Source organism: Echinops telfairi, unplaced genomic scaffold, assembly GCF_000313985.2.
Source record: "Echinops telfairi isolate 266 unplaced genomic scaffold, ASM31398v2 ScPeMD7_18;HRSCAF=68, whole genome shotgun sequence".
Lineage (NCBI taxonomy): Eukaryota > Metazoa > Chordata > Mammalia > Afrosoricida > Tenrecidae > Echinops > Echinops telfairi.
In genome coordinates this window covers 34,438,561-34,452,174 of record NW_022103915.1, presented here as the reverse complement: position 1 = coordinate 34,452,174, position 13,614 = coordinate 34,438,561, and the positions used below count along the sequence as shown (strand labels likewise).

Genomic DNA, 13,614 nt, shown 5'->3' with positions numbered 1-13,614 from the left:
GGTCATTTCCAAATTGCAAAATCTAGTGTCCTTTCTTAGTCCTGCTTCTCTCCATCATTGCTGCATTGTTTAACCTCACTTCATCCTGGTTCCTACTTTCATATTCTCATAGTTGCTCGGAGACTCCTTGTTACCCTGAGGAGTGTCCTGCTTTTCACGGCTTTCCTTTGTTGGGGCTTCATTTTCCTGTGAACCACTTTAAAGGGACTTGGCTGGGGCCTTGCCTTATTTGGCCCATCTTCTCTGTTTGCAATTCCCTGCTACTGAAAGCACCCTCTTTTATTCCTTCATTTGTGGCCCCTAGATTAAGGTGACCAGACGTCCCACTTTTGGCGGGACAGTCCCGATTTTTAACAATTTGACCTGCGTCCCGCGGCGATTTAAAAAAATCCCAATTTTTGGAAAGAATACACGACAAGTTAGGGTATACGGTTTTCGGCTGCCATGTGGCTATTTCCCCAGGATATAAGTTTTATCAGTGGTGTCCCGCTTTACCAATGTTCAAATCTGGTCACCTTAGATGTATGCAGATTTACAGCTCAGTGTTTTCACCTCCCTCTCACGCTTCAGCCCTACATACTTAGGAGACGGTGAAGTACAGTTTTAAAATAAGCCATTGTCTTCTGATAAAATACTTGCCTTGCCCAACTCCTTTGCTTTTGACAGTGGTGTAGAGACTCAAAATCTTAGCACCTCTGCCCTTACTTCTTGATCCCTGGTAACAAGTAATCAAGTCCCTTTGATTAAATGGAATTCTGTATTGAAATTGGCAGCCTTCTTTTGTTCTTGCTTTTCATTGCACCCACTGTAATCTATCCCTTTACTACCTTAAGCCATTGAATTTATTTTATCTTCACTTTCCATTATACAGTTAATTTCAGTTTGATATATGGAAAAGGTGAAAAATGACAGTCTTTTGAACTTAGTTGGTTAGAACAGTAGCCAACTTAGTTGGCTAGAACAGTAATACGATAAACCGAAGTAAGAATGGTAGGAACAGAAGCATTGGAGAACTTGTGTTGGATTTGAAAATGTTTAACTTGCCTTCCAATTTAGCCAAGGACAATTTACCAGATTCAGTTAGATTGGTTCCAAAGTAGAATTAAAAGGTAGCGATAGCCCATCCTAGTAAAATTGTTTGGTGTGCCATTTGAAATGAGTAGGAGCTTGAGGGAAGAGTCCTGCTTTGGGAAGTCTCTGCAGAGTAACTTTCAACATTTTAATGGGAAATTAATAAAGTCTCTTACAATGGCTTATAATTTGATCATTTTGATGTGAAAATGCCGGTGATACATGTAATACCTGTACCATTGTATTGTATGATAGGTTGGAATTTGCAGCCAGACCAGGACTCTTAAAAGCTACCCATGTTACTGTGTGTTTTCTGAATGGAGTACTATTGCCTGAGAAAGGATTCTACTTTAAATATACTGATGATGTAACAAAGCAAGCTGTAAAATAGATCTTACCATCATTACAATACCATATGCCAATTTCAAAGCATTAAGCTAGATACAAATTATTAATAATGATAAACTTTAGAATCAGGAAAAGTGTGGGATGTTTTTAATGTCACAGTGACACCAGTTGGTGTATTGAAATTATTTTGAACATTGTAAAATGTCCAGGATTTCAGTAGTATAATCTGTCATTCTGGTTTTCTTTTAGAGTGTTCAACCAGATTCTTCTTCTCCCAGACATGTAAGTCCTTCTAATATTTCTGTTTTATCCTTAGCAGCCATCAGAGAATCAGTCTACCCATTCCCCACTTTTATCCTGTTTGGCATATGTCAGATTGAATTAAGATTTATGGTAGTATTTGCTCATCTATTAGATTTGGTACTGTTGCAAAGTAGATGATTTATTACATAAACTAAAATGGCATTGTACTAGTGGACTCTTAAATCTTGGTTGAAAATAAGCATAATAACTCATTGTTTGACAGCTTATTTCAGGAAAAGGCTATCAGTTAGGTAAGCATGGGTCATATACACTCATGGCTGTTGATAATTCACTTTGATATATTTTTATATGATAGGAAAACATAAGCAAATGATGTTCTTTTGACTGATAGACATGTATTATTTATTTTAAAGTTTTTTTTAATCGTTTTATTAGGGGCTCATATGACTCTTATCACAATCCATACATACATCAATTGTGTAAAGCACATTTCTACATTCATTGCCCTCGTCATTCCAAAACATTTGCTCTCCACTTAAGCCCCCGGCATCAGGTCCTCATTTTTTCCCCTCCCTCCCCGCTCCCCTCTCCCTCATGAGCCCTTGATAATTTATAAATTATTATTTTGCCATATCTTGCCCTGTTTGACGTCTCCCTTCACCCACTTTTCTGTGGACATGTATTATTTTGTAAAAATGTTTTAAAGTATAGTACTATTTGGAAACATTGCTTTTTCTTTTAACTGTTTATTTTTACATAGTTTCAGATTATAAAAAAATGCAATGACAGTACACAGGATGTATAATACCTTTCTTCCATCTTCTCTATAGTAATATTTTACAATGTGTGCTTAATCTCTTTCTGTCTCTGTCTGAAACACATCCCACCACGTCCACCACCATAATACATGCTTTTCTGAACTGTTTGAATGGAGTTGCAGGCATGAGATCCCTCTTGACCTCTGAATGCCTTACCTCTAAATGCCCCAGTCTGTTTCCTAGACAGAATATAAGTTCCTTTACATTATTGCTAGTTGCTATCAGAACAGAACATTGGCTGGTCCGATTTCTTGATCCTTGGTGTGCTTCATTTCTTTGCTGTCATCCCTGTGTGCTTTGAATCCCTTGGGGCCCACTGGGTTCATCTTCCAGTACCGTAACAGACAGTATTCTGTTGTGGTCCATAGGGTTTTTTCATTGGCTAATTTTTAAAAGGAGATTGTCAGGCCTTTCTTTCTAGTCTGTCTTAGTCTGGAAGCTCCAGAGAAACCTTTTCACCATGGGTGGCCCTGCTAGTATTTGAAATATTACTGGCATAGCTTTTGCCACCACAGTAAAACAAACTGACAGTGGCAATCCTTTACAGTACTGCAATGTAATTAATCCAAACCAAGACGGTATAGTGATACAATACTATAGATCTACAAATCTTATTCAAACTTTATGTGTTGGCTCAATTGGCAATTGAAAGCCCTTAATCGTGCATTTGGTCTCTTTCATCTCTTTTCATTGGAGCAGCTCCTCTGCGGAACCTGGGGGATGCACATGATTAGCCACTGGGGTGCTAGAGCCTATCTAGACAGTCCTTGGAAGAAAGCCTTGCCAGTCTATTTCAAAAAATCAGCCACTGAAAACCTTACAAAACGCAGTTGTATTCTGGCACTCACAGAATTGTCATGAGTCAGAATCGACTCAGTGGTAACTGGTTTAATTCCTCAGTCTTCCATGATGTTGGCGTGTGTGTTGCATACATACAGACCTATACTTTTGTAATCCTCCCCACCCCATTTGAATTTGTCCGTTGTTTCTTCATGATTAAGTTAGACTTAGGCCATGTAGGTATTTGTTTTCGTTTTGTTGATGGGGCAGGGGAGAAATTATGTGAAAATGATACATTTTTCTATTCTTGTCAGTGCATCAAGCACAGGATATTGATTTAGCTCATGGAAGCCTTTTGAATCCTTTCAGTATAAGCCATCATAGATCTCACTAGTTGTGACTTTTAAATTTAACTGAAGTTCTTTTTAAAATATCATTTTCAGGGTCATAATCGTATCATTGCCTACAGTAGACCAGTTTATTTCTGCTTGTGTTGTGGTCTTATTTGGCTCTTGGATTATGGTAGCAGAAACATTACTACAACAAAGTTCAAATTGTATGGCGTAACTTTCACCAACCCACTGGTTCTTTTATCAGCCAGAGATTTGGTTATAGGTGAGTCATCTTTAAAATATCTCAAATTTGAACATTTATTTATTTGAAAAGTTACTATTAAGTAATTTATATACTCTATAAGAGTAGTGATCAGTTTATTTTGCATTTTGTAATCCTCAGTGAGTAGCAAAACTATAGGGCTAGTAGAATGAAAAAAGCTAATTATAATCAAATATTAGAGTAACTATGCTGTTTTGAAGCAGATGAAATAGAAAATATCATTTTGGATTCTATACCTCAAGTTGCTATTATCTAACTACAATTGAAATTTTAACAGGTGGTGTCTATAGTTGAAATTAATTTATTTAGTACAAGCTGATAGAAATAAATAGATAACAATTAAATTTAAAAATTGTTTTGTAGTATATACTAATTTGGAGGTCCTTCTTGTAATATATTTTATAATCTTTAAATGAACAAGACCATATGGTGTAGTTTTTAATACACCTTTTTTTTCTTTTTGTAGTGTTTACCCTATGTTTCCCAATAGTATTTTTTATTGGTCTCCTGCCTCAGGTGAATACATTTGTAATGTATCTTTGTGAGCAATTGGATATTCATATATTTGGTGGTAATGGTGAGTACTCTTTTTTTTTTTTTAAAGCACAAACAACAGTATTACTCTTACAGACCTTAAATTAGTAAATTGAATGTTGAAATAATTTCCTGGTTTCATTTTAGAATTAAAATTAGTTTGGGTGGAAGGATGGGGAAGATACACCTATTGAAGACTGAGTAAAAATTAATTTGTACACAGGAAAAAGTAGTCATTTTTACCATAGTAAAATATCCAGGAATAATTTTTCATTGGAATCTTTATAAGAAGTGATAAAATGCTGTCTAAAGGTCAGCAAAAAGAGGAGGAGCCTCAACAAGAAAGATTGACACAGTGATGTCACCAGTGGGCTCAAAACAACACACTTGTGGGGCTGCTACTAGGCGGGGCAGTATTTCTTCTGTTGCCAATAACTTGCTCTAAGTCTGAGTTGACGAGATAGCACCTAACAACAGCAAAACTAAAGTTATAATGAGCTTGCATCGAATCTGTATAGACTGATTAAAGACTTGCAAAAGATAGCCTGTCCCACATCCATTGAACCCTGATGCATGGCATTATATTTGAATGTCGACCCGCTGTGCTATAGCTTGATATGCCTATATATATGGTTTTCAAGTTTTGTTTTATTTTTAGAACACCAAAACCCAAAAGTGTTTTACTAAATAAGCTCTTAAAATTATCTTTTTAGAGATCATATGGATATGAATTGGTATATTTAGAAAATCTGTTCTATCACATAGTATCTTTTGTTTAAAAATAAGAGCACACCAATATTATTATGAACTAATGATTCTCAGAACTTGAAAAAAACTACTTGCTAGTTCCCAGTCATATTTACTTTTTCTCTTTGCCATCTTTTACTTGTTATATATCCGATTGTCATCCTAGTTGAAAGACAGTATTTAATTTAACTATTTAAGATGTCATTAAAAATTAATGTACAACTAGAGAAAAATATGAGAGGAAAAGAATTACTATAATTATTTCATCCGTATCTCTTTATACTTCACATTTTCCACCCTCATTTATTTTTCAAGTATACTACCTCCTCCTCACCTACCAACAGTCTCATTGTCTGACACTTCACATTTAGAACCCCAGTATAAATCTACTGTCCACTGTTTTGCACATCAACAAGGGGATGGGCGTAGTGGCTGTGGCTGGAGAGCATCCTTTTTCTCAAAGAGGTTCTCTGGGTGGCCTGTGCAAATCTGTGCTAGCCTTCTGGGATTACTCAGTGACCCAACCTCAGGATGGACACACAGACAGCACTGAGCCTGTTTGGGGTCCCAGCACATATGCGTCCTGAGGTCATTCAGCCTAAAATTGCTGTGACTGGGAAGGAGAGAGGAGAAAGAAATCTGCATGCGCGGGGTGGTACGGAAGGCATGCTGGGGGTTTCATGGCATCCCAAAGTGAATCCACCTGGGGAGAGCCTCTTGGTCACTGAGTGGGAGGTCCAGTGTCCAGGTCCTGCAGGAAGCCCAAGCCCACCAACCCCTGTGACCTGGGAGAGTTAAGGCTTCTGCCTGGGGATGGGAGCAGCTCTACATGGCATCCATTTGATTCCAGCTCCTAACAACCACAGTGTAGCAGACCTTGATGGAGGTAGACAGCGTCATCTTTCTCCTACACAGGATTGGCCTTGAACCACCAGCTTTGTTGTTATTGGCCCAATGCTTAATCCCCCAGTGCCAACACAGGGGGAGGGTAGAAGTGGTTGAGCCTTGGATCTTCCAATCACACAGCCCTGCTTTATTCTGCAGAGGAACAATCTATAACTAGACACATCATCAGTCTTAGCCTTTGTTATTCCTAGAATCATTTTCTAAATAATAAACAGACAAATACTGTGAAAACGGGGGAAATCCTCCGTTTGGCATAATGCCCATTTTCCCATAATGACTTGGTCTTTGGAACCTAACCGTATCAATAGATAAAGAATAGGTATATATCCATTTAATTCGTCGCTGCTGGTTAAATTATAGCTTAAATTTCAAGTAGAACTTAAGCCTTTTCTCTGTTTCTCTGCGTCTGTAGTATTTGGGGGTTTGAAAATTCATGAAGGGATGTGGATTAAGACAGGCTTGCTCACATCCATCATCGGCTAAGTGTAGAAGATGGTTTCAGGTCTGTAATAGGTCCTATGTTAATCCAACTACTATGGGGAGGCTTTAATGTAGGTAAGGTATAACAGTGAGCTTTGCCATACTATAATTTATAACCGTGAGCTACTTAGTAGTTTTTTAATATTGCCTGAATTTTTTGCTATAGCTTTCTATTATAACAACTATGTAAATTAGTACTAACGAAAATCTATTATCCCTATTTTAAAAATAAAAGGCTAGTGATTTTAGTCATCCCATATTCCGTCTAATAATCCCATTGAATCTATTTTTCTTTGTTATTATTGTTATCATCTGCATTTGGCCAGATGTGTAGTTAACTTTTTGCACTTTTAATTTTTTGTGTGAGAATTAGTTAGCACAGGGAATACAGATTTGTTTCTCTGGGCAGCACAAGTTCTGTTTACATAGACCAATATCTTTTCATGAACACTTAATGTAGCTCCAGCTTTTGAAGATTTCAGCAAGCCTTGTCTTCCCATATTTTTATCAACTTCAGATACATTTCCTGAAGCATGATATATAGATATGGTATGGATATTGCTTTCCCCCGGCCCACACCCACCCCTCACTGCATTGCATTCTTAGTGCTTCCAAGATAAATTATTTCATCCTGTGCAGAGATTGAGGCCAGCAATCCAAATTATAGCCTACATTATAGCATCTTAAATCCATTTTGTCAAACTCTTAAGCTATGTTAATAAAGCATTATTTTTTTCCTTGACTGTCTAGCCACAACAAGCCTGCTTGCTGCACTTTACAGTTTCATCTGTAGCATTGTGGCAGTGGCCTTATTATATGGACTGTGTTACGGCGCTTTAAAGGTGAGCAATAAATTCTAGCTTGTTTTGTCCTTAAGGCTAGATTTCTACGTGAATATTGTTTTTAAGTTAACTAACGATTGTCTTTGTCTTTTTTTCAGCACTAATGTTCATGGCCTTCAGAGGCTAAACATTATTCTCATTCTGATTTTGATTTTGAAAGCAATCTAATAGGAAATTATATTAAAAAGAAAATCTTTGCTAAGCAGCAGTCACAGGTTAGCGTTTGATATAGGTTATTAAACACTAAGCTGATCTTGGTAAGGGGTGGGCATGGCAATCACAGGATATGAAATTAATCTTAGATTTTTAGTTTTGAATTTATGTAACCACTGTTCATAGCAAGGTTTCTTAGATCTTCGAAGAATGAGTTCAGGGACTAAAATTTACAATCCCTTCTAGTGAACATCACTGCACTGAAATGAAAGGTCATTATTGGGTTAGATGTGTCAGGATGAGCCTTACAAGCTTCTCTTTAAGAACTATCACCAAAGTGAAAACGTAATAATTTGGTATTTTTCTGCCCCTCACATATACTTTTGTTACTGTTTCATGATTAATGCAAGACAGAGATGAGACTGAAAAGACGATGGGAAGAGACGCGTAGCATCTTCCCTTGTTTGCTTACTGAGCAGCGTTCATAGAGCCTCTGCTGTATACTACTACTCTGGGTTAGAAGCAGTGTTCTGCTTTTAAGGAGCTTATCGTTGAGCTGTGATTAAGAAGTTAACCAACACTTTGAGTATAGAGTAATGGAGGCAGCAAAAGTAGCAGGCTCTGATTATACAAAATCGGAACAGTAATCAACCAAAAGGGAATTCAAGGTGATTTTCCAGAGAAGTGGCATTTGATCCAACTTCGAAGGGTGAATAGTAATTGGATAGTTGGAGCAAGGGATAAAGAGCTACCGTGTTATAAAGAACGTATGATGTCTAAGGCAATGGTTTTCAACCTTCCTAATGCCGTGACTTTTTCATCACTTCCTCATGTTGTGATAACCCCCAACCATAAAGTTATTTCTGATGCTACTTCATAACTGTAATTTTGCTACTGTTATGAATTGTAATGTAAATATCTGATGTGCAGGATGTATTTTCATTGTTACAAATTGAACATAGTTAAAGCACAGTGATTCATCACCAAAACAATATGTAATTATATATTGTGAAATATTTATTTCTGATTACAAATAAATGAAATTTTGTCTTGAAGCATGGGTACAGTCTTCATGCCAGATACTCGTATATGGGCGGATCTGCATGAGGGCAGACCTGCCCGGAGACGGATAGAGGAGCATGTCTTGGTTCCTAAGACCATCGGAAATACGTGTTTTCTGATGGTCTTAGGCGACCCCTGTGAAAGGGTCATTTGACCCCCAAAGGGGTTGCCACCCACAGGTTGAGAACCACTGCTCTAAGGGAAACAGCAACTAATTTAGGAAGTTTTAGAAGTTTTAAGTTCACGAGGAAAGATGAGCTTCAGTAAGGATTGTGTTGTTAAGTGCCATCAAGTCAGTTCCGGCCAGAGGGACCCCCTGCACAACACACTGAAACACGGCAGGTTCCTGCTCAGCCTCACCATGGTTCCTGTGCTAGAGCCCACAGTGGCAGCCACTGTGTCAGTTCATCTGTTGAGGGATTGGAACGTGAATTCTTTTTTATCCTGAAAGTCATAGAAGACCATCCAAGTACTTCTGGTAGCCCGGGGTGTGACCAGAGTTATATGTTAGGAAAATTATTTGATCCCTAGCATGAAGCAGACTGAACATGAAGCATCAGAAATAGGTTGACTATTGAACTGTGATCTTAAAATTATGAAGGACTGGGCTAAAAGTAGAATTCATGTTGGCTGTATTTGGAGATTGTCAGGGTACAGAGAAAATGCCCAGATGAAGGCTAAGCTAGTGTCTGGTTAGGTGGGGCCAGGCTGGAGCAGCTGGTTGGATGGTGGCACTAATGTGCAAACTTAGAAACCTGGGAGTGCTGGCAAGTTTGGTCAGGAAGAGGATTGTTTACATTTGGAGAGGTTTATCTGTTGAGATTTCTGGGTGTTCCATAGTAGTTGTTGTTGCTAGGTGTCATGGTAGAGTTACTTGAGGATAGAGATGGATACATTTAATCGGCCTCAACCAAAGTACATAAAATTGAAGGAAAGGTTTGCTAATGTGAACTGATGAGTAACTGGATGAGGATGGATCCTGAAAGATGACACTATTTTAGGGTTAGATAGTGAACAAGATTCCCCCAAAGGAAACTTTAAGGGGAAATTGAATCTGAAAAACTACCCCAAAGTTTTCTGAATTTTGCAGTTAATAGCGTATTGATGGCTTTAATGAAAGCAGCTTCTCTGGCATCTTAGAGGAAGCTTTTTGAAGTCGAATTTACATTTGAACAGATACTAAGTTTATTCTGCACTTTTCAGAATTTAGCTGGGAAATTGAGGGTGTTTAGGGGTTTTGTGTTTTGAAACCATCTGACACTTGGTTGCATTTAAAAACGAGAGGGGGTTGTCAGGCGTGGAGGGTAGAATGTGGATAAATGAAGCTAAGCCTACGAAAGAACCAGAGGAAATAAGATCCAAATCCAGCTTCTCTCAGAGGCACCAGTGTTAAATCATTGTAGCATTAAGTTTTAGATCTCTGTTTTGGGTCAAGTCTTGGAAAGCGAGTCATCGTTTTTAAAGTATAGTCATGGACTTAACGAGTGCAGTTGATTTTCTAACCTGGTGTCTAAATGCCTGCTGCCCTGTAAGGAGTCTCTGAGCGTGCAAACATTTTTGCACTCCACTGCTAGCAGCAACGTTGGTTGTTTAAGCCCACCAGGAGATACCTCAGAAGACAGGGCCTGCAGTCTGCCGCCCCACAGTCACAGCCTGGAGAGCCTACGAAGCAGTTCTACTCTGCAACTCACAACGTTATCCTAGCTCACGTACTAGAACAGCAGCAACTGTGAACCTGCCAGGGAGAGAGAGTCCTGTGTGTCCCAGGACAGACGGGAAGATGGGCGTTTTCTCCCTGCTCTCCTCCTCCTAACACTAGCCTTAGGTGGCTTTCATTTTACCTCCTCCTTTTTATAAATGTCATGTGTCTGCATCAGTACTTGAGCCAAGAGTGTGTGGAAGGATTTCATTTATAGCACTACTTGTGCTTGCAAAGAGCTGGGCATGACCCAATAGCTATCATTTGTGAATGGTTAAACTAATCACGGAACGGTTCAATTCATCATGGTTAAATTAATCATGGAACACACACGCAAAAAGTGATGAGGTGGTTCCAGTGGGCTGCTTACTGCCAGGTCAGCAGTGTGAAGCCGCCAGCTGCTCCGGGACAAAGCCGAGACTCCCGCTCTCAAGAAGAGCGCCGGTCTCAGACCCTCGGCCAGTTCCACCGTGTCCTCCTAGAGGGCAGCGGTTCTCAACCTTCCGAATGCCACCACCCTTTCATACAGTTCCTCTTGTTGTAGTACCCCCCACCCCCAACCATAACATTATTTTCCTTGCTACTTCATCACTGTAATTTTGCTATTGTTATGATTCGGGCGACCCCTGTGAAAGGGTCATTCAACCCCCAAAGGGGGGGTCAAGACCTGCAGGTTGAAAACTGCTGCTATAGGGTCACTGTGAGTGAGAATCGACTAGATGGCAGTGGGTCTGGTTTGGTTTTTGAGTTTTTATAATCACTTTAGTTGCATCCTTTTGATTTGTGTAAACTTTCCGGAGGTTTTGCGGTTTTTAAGAGATTGCTAAAATTTGGATCATTATAAATAAAGCAAAACCAATATGAACATATGGTTCCCACCCCTGCCGTTCTTCCTCCCCAAACCTCCTAAGAGAGATGGGTCAGCATGGTGTCTGTCACACCCTTAAGATGCCAGCTATTTATCCTTATTGTCCACTCTATTGCCAGAGAGCCTGCTGGTGGAGACACCAGATAGACTGTAGTGAGCAAAGCCTTCATGGGGTTTCCACACATTTGGTTGACCTTGGAAGTTATCTTTTGGTTTATTCATTTTTGGGACTATCCAATTCATTCATTCATTCAGAAAGCACTCAGCACATTAGCCTAATGCTCAGTGTCTGTGGGGTATAATGGTTTTAAGACACAGATCTTAAGCAACGCCATCAAGAAAGTACCGGGCCAAATGTCCACATTTTGCCTCGTGTTACATGGTGCCTTCCTTGGAAGAAGTGGAGAGCTTCGTAGAGGCATGGCTGGCGAGACTCCACCTCCCTTGGACACGACAGAGAACCCAGTCCTTGGAGAAGGTCACATTGTGTGGGGAAGTAGAGGGGCACTGAGAAAAAGGCCCTCTACAAGGGAGATGGACACAGTGGGGACACAGTGGCTGCAACAGTGGGCTCAGACCTAACCATTGTGAGGATTGTGCAGGACCAGGCAGAATTTCATTTTGTTGGACATCAGTCAGAACTGACAGACCATCTAACAACAACAGTAATTAGTTTAGTCTTCAAAAGGGAGTCATCGTTTACTCTGAGATTCATAGCCCTGAAAATTTGAAAGAAATCAGCATGCATCAGAAGCATGTATATCGATAGCTATGGTGCTAAAAGAAATCTGAAGATAATCTAACAGCTAGATTCTCACTTTTCTAAGTAGTGAACTTAGCTTATCTGGAATAAAGTGTAATTAATATTACAACTAAAAGGTTTCTTGTTGAATTTAAGAATCTCTCTCTAAATACAGACATAAAAGGCTTACTTATAAAACAGAAGACTGCTGTGTTGAATTTTTGGTTTTGTTTCCAACAGGATTCTTGGGATGGCCAGCATATTCCAGTACTTTTCTCCATTTTTTGTGGTTTGTTAGTAGCTGTTTCATATCACCTCAGCCGACAAAGTAGTGATCCATCTGTCCTTTTGTAAGTGAAATAAATTACTTACTCAATTAAAGAAATATACAAAAGATGGCATTGCTTTCCAATTTAATTCCAAGCTATAGCTTCCCAATATCTGTTAGCCTAGTTCTATACTAGGTTTTAAAAGTAACTATTTTTTTCTACCTGAATTTTTAGTTGATATTTAATGTTCTGGTATTTTTACATTATAAATGTGGTATTTTGTTCTTTTTTTTCCCCCTCTTTTCTCTCTCTCATTTTTTAACGTAAAGTGCTTTGGTGCAATCCAAGATTTTTCCAAAAACAGAAGAGAAAAATCCAGAAGACCCCCTGTCAGAAGTAAAAGATCCACTGCCTGAAAAACTTAGAAACTCTGTTGTAAGTTTTAGCTTTTTAAAACCACTTAAAAGATGTGACTTTTTAAAAGTTCATCATCTTCTATAATGAACAACTTTTGAAGAGTCTAAAGTATTTGAGGGAGATGTGTAGTTACATTGACTTAGACTAGTTATCGGTTGTTGATTGCTTCTATTTAAAATTTTAATATGTAGGAAATGTTCATTTCTCAAACTTGTTATCTATGTAAAACAATATGTTAAACATCCCTTTTGGGTCAGGTAAAATTTTGTAAATACAGTCATTGTTCATAGACCAGCTTCTTCAATTTAAACTAGCATCTGAAAAATAAATACCGTATATACTCGTGTATATGCCAAGTTTTTCAGCACATTTTTAATGCCGTTTTTGTGGTGAAATTAGGTGCCTCGGCTGATATTCGAGTTGGCTTATACTCAAGTGTACACAGCAGTAACAAATGAGATTGATTTTTGTGTTTGTGCTTGGTGATACAAACTGTACTTGTAAGCCATATTGAACTTTAACAAGGGCAGTTTGAAAAGTTGCATGCCTGTTTTTGAAAGAGAGAAAAATAATATACTAAGGTAAATGCAGTAATTGATTGATACACTGAGTTTGTTATGCTACTTGTATTTTATAGTAATTATTTTTAAATGAATCGTATCGATTCATATTTGTAGAATAATACATAAAACACCCTGTACCAAATTACTTAGATCCGTGGTTCTCAATCTTCCTAATGCTGTGACTCTTTAATACAGATCCTCATATTGTGGTGACCCCCAACCATAAAATGATTTTTGTTGCTACTTCTTAACTGTAATTTTGCTAGTGTTATGAATCAGGCGACCCCTGTGAAAGGGTTGTTCAATACCACCCCCCCAAGGGGTCACGACCCACAAGTTGAGAACCACTGACTTAGATGATTTTCACTTGTGAAGGCTGGATTTATATAGCCCTTGAATTAAAGTAAATATTTACTTTCAGTGGACTTATGATTTT

The 13,614-nt window shown here is 38.5% G+C and overlaps 1 protein-coding gene across 1 annotated transcript in view; it reads left to right on the top strand.

Moving 5' to 3' along the window:
- PCNX1 (pecanex 1) overlaps nucleotides 1–13,614 on the top strand; it is a 175,652-nt gene that overhangs the window by 113,478 nt on the left and 48,560 nt on the right. Inside the window, exons 14-19 of the mRNA XM_045288192.1 lie at nucleotides 1,669–1,701; nucleotides 3,725–3,896; nucleotides 4,363–4,473; nucleotides 7,314–7,405; nucleotides 12,170–12,279; nucleotides 12,528–12,633. Of these exons, the coding sequence (XP_045144127.1) occupies nucleotides 1,669–1,701; nucleotides 3,725–3,896; nucleotides 4,363–4,473; nucleotides 7,314–7,405; nucleotides 12,170–12,279; nucleotides 12,528–12,633 (624 nt within the window). The remainder of the gene's footprint in view (nucleotides 1–1,668; nucleotides 1,702–3,724; nucleotides 3,897–4,362; nucleotides 4,474–7,313; nucleotides 7,406–12,169; nucleotides 12,280–12,527; nucleotides 12,634–13,614) is intronic.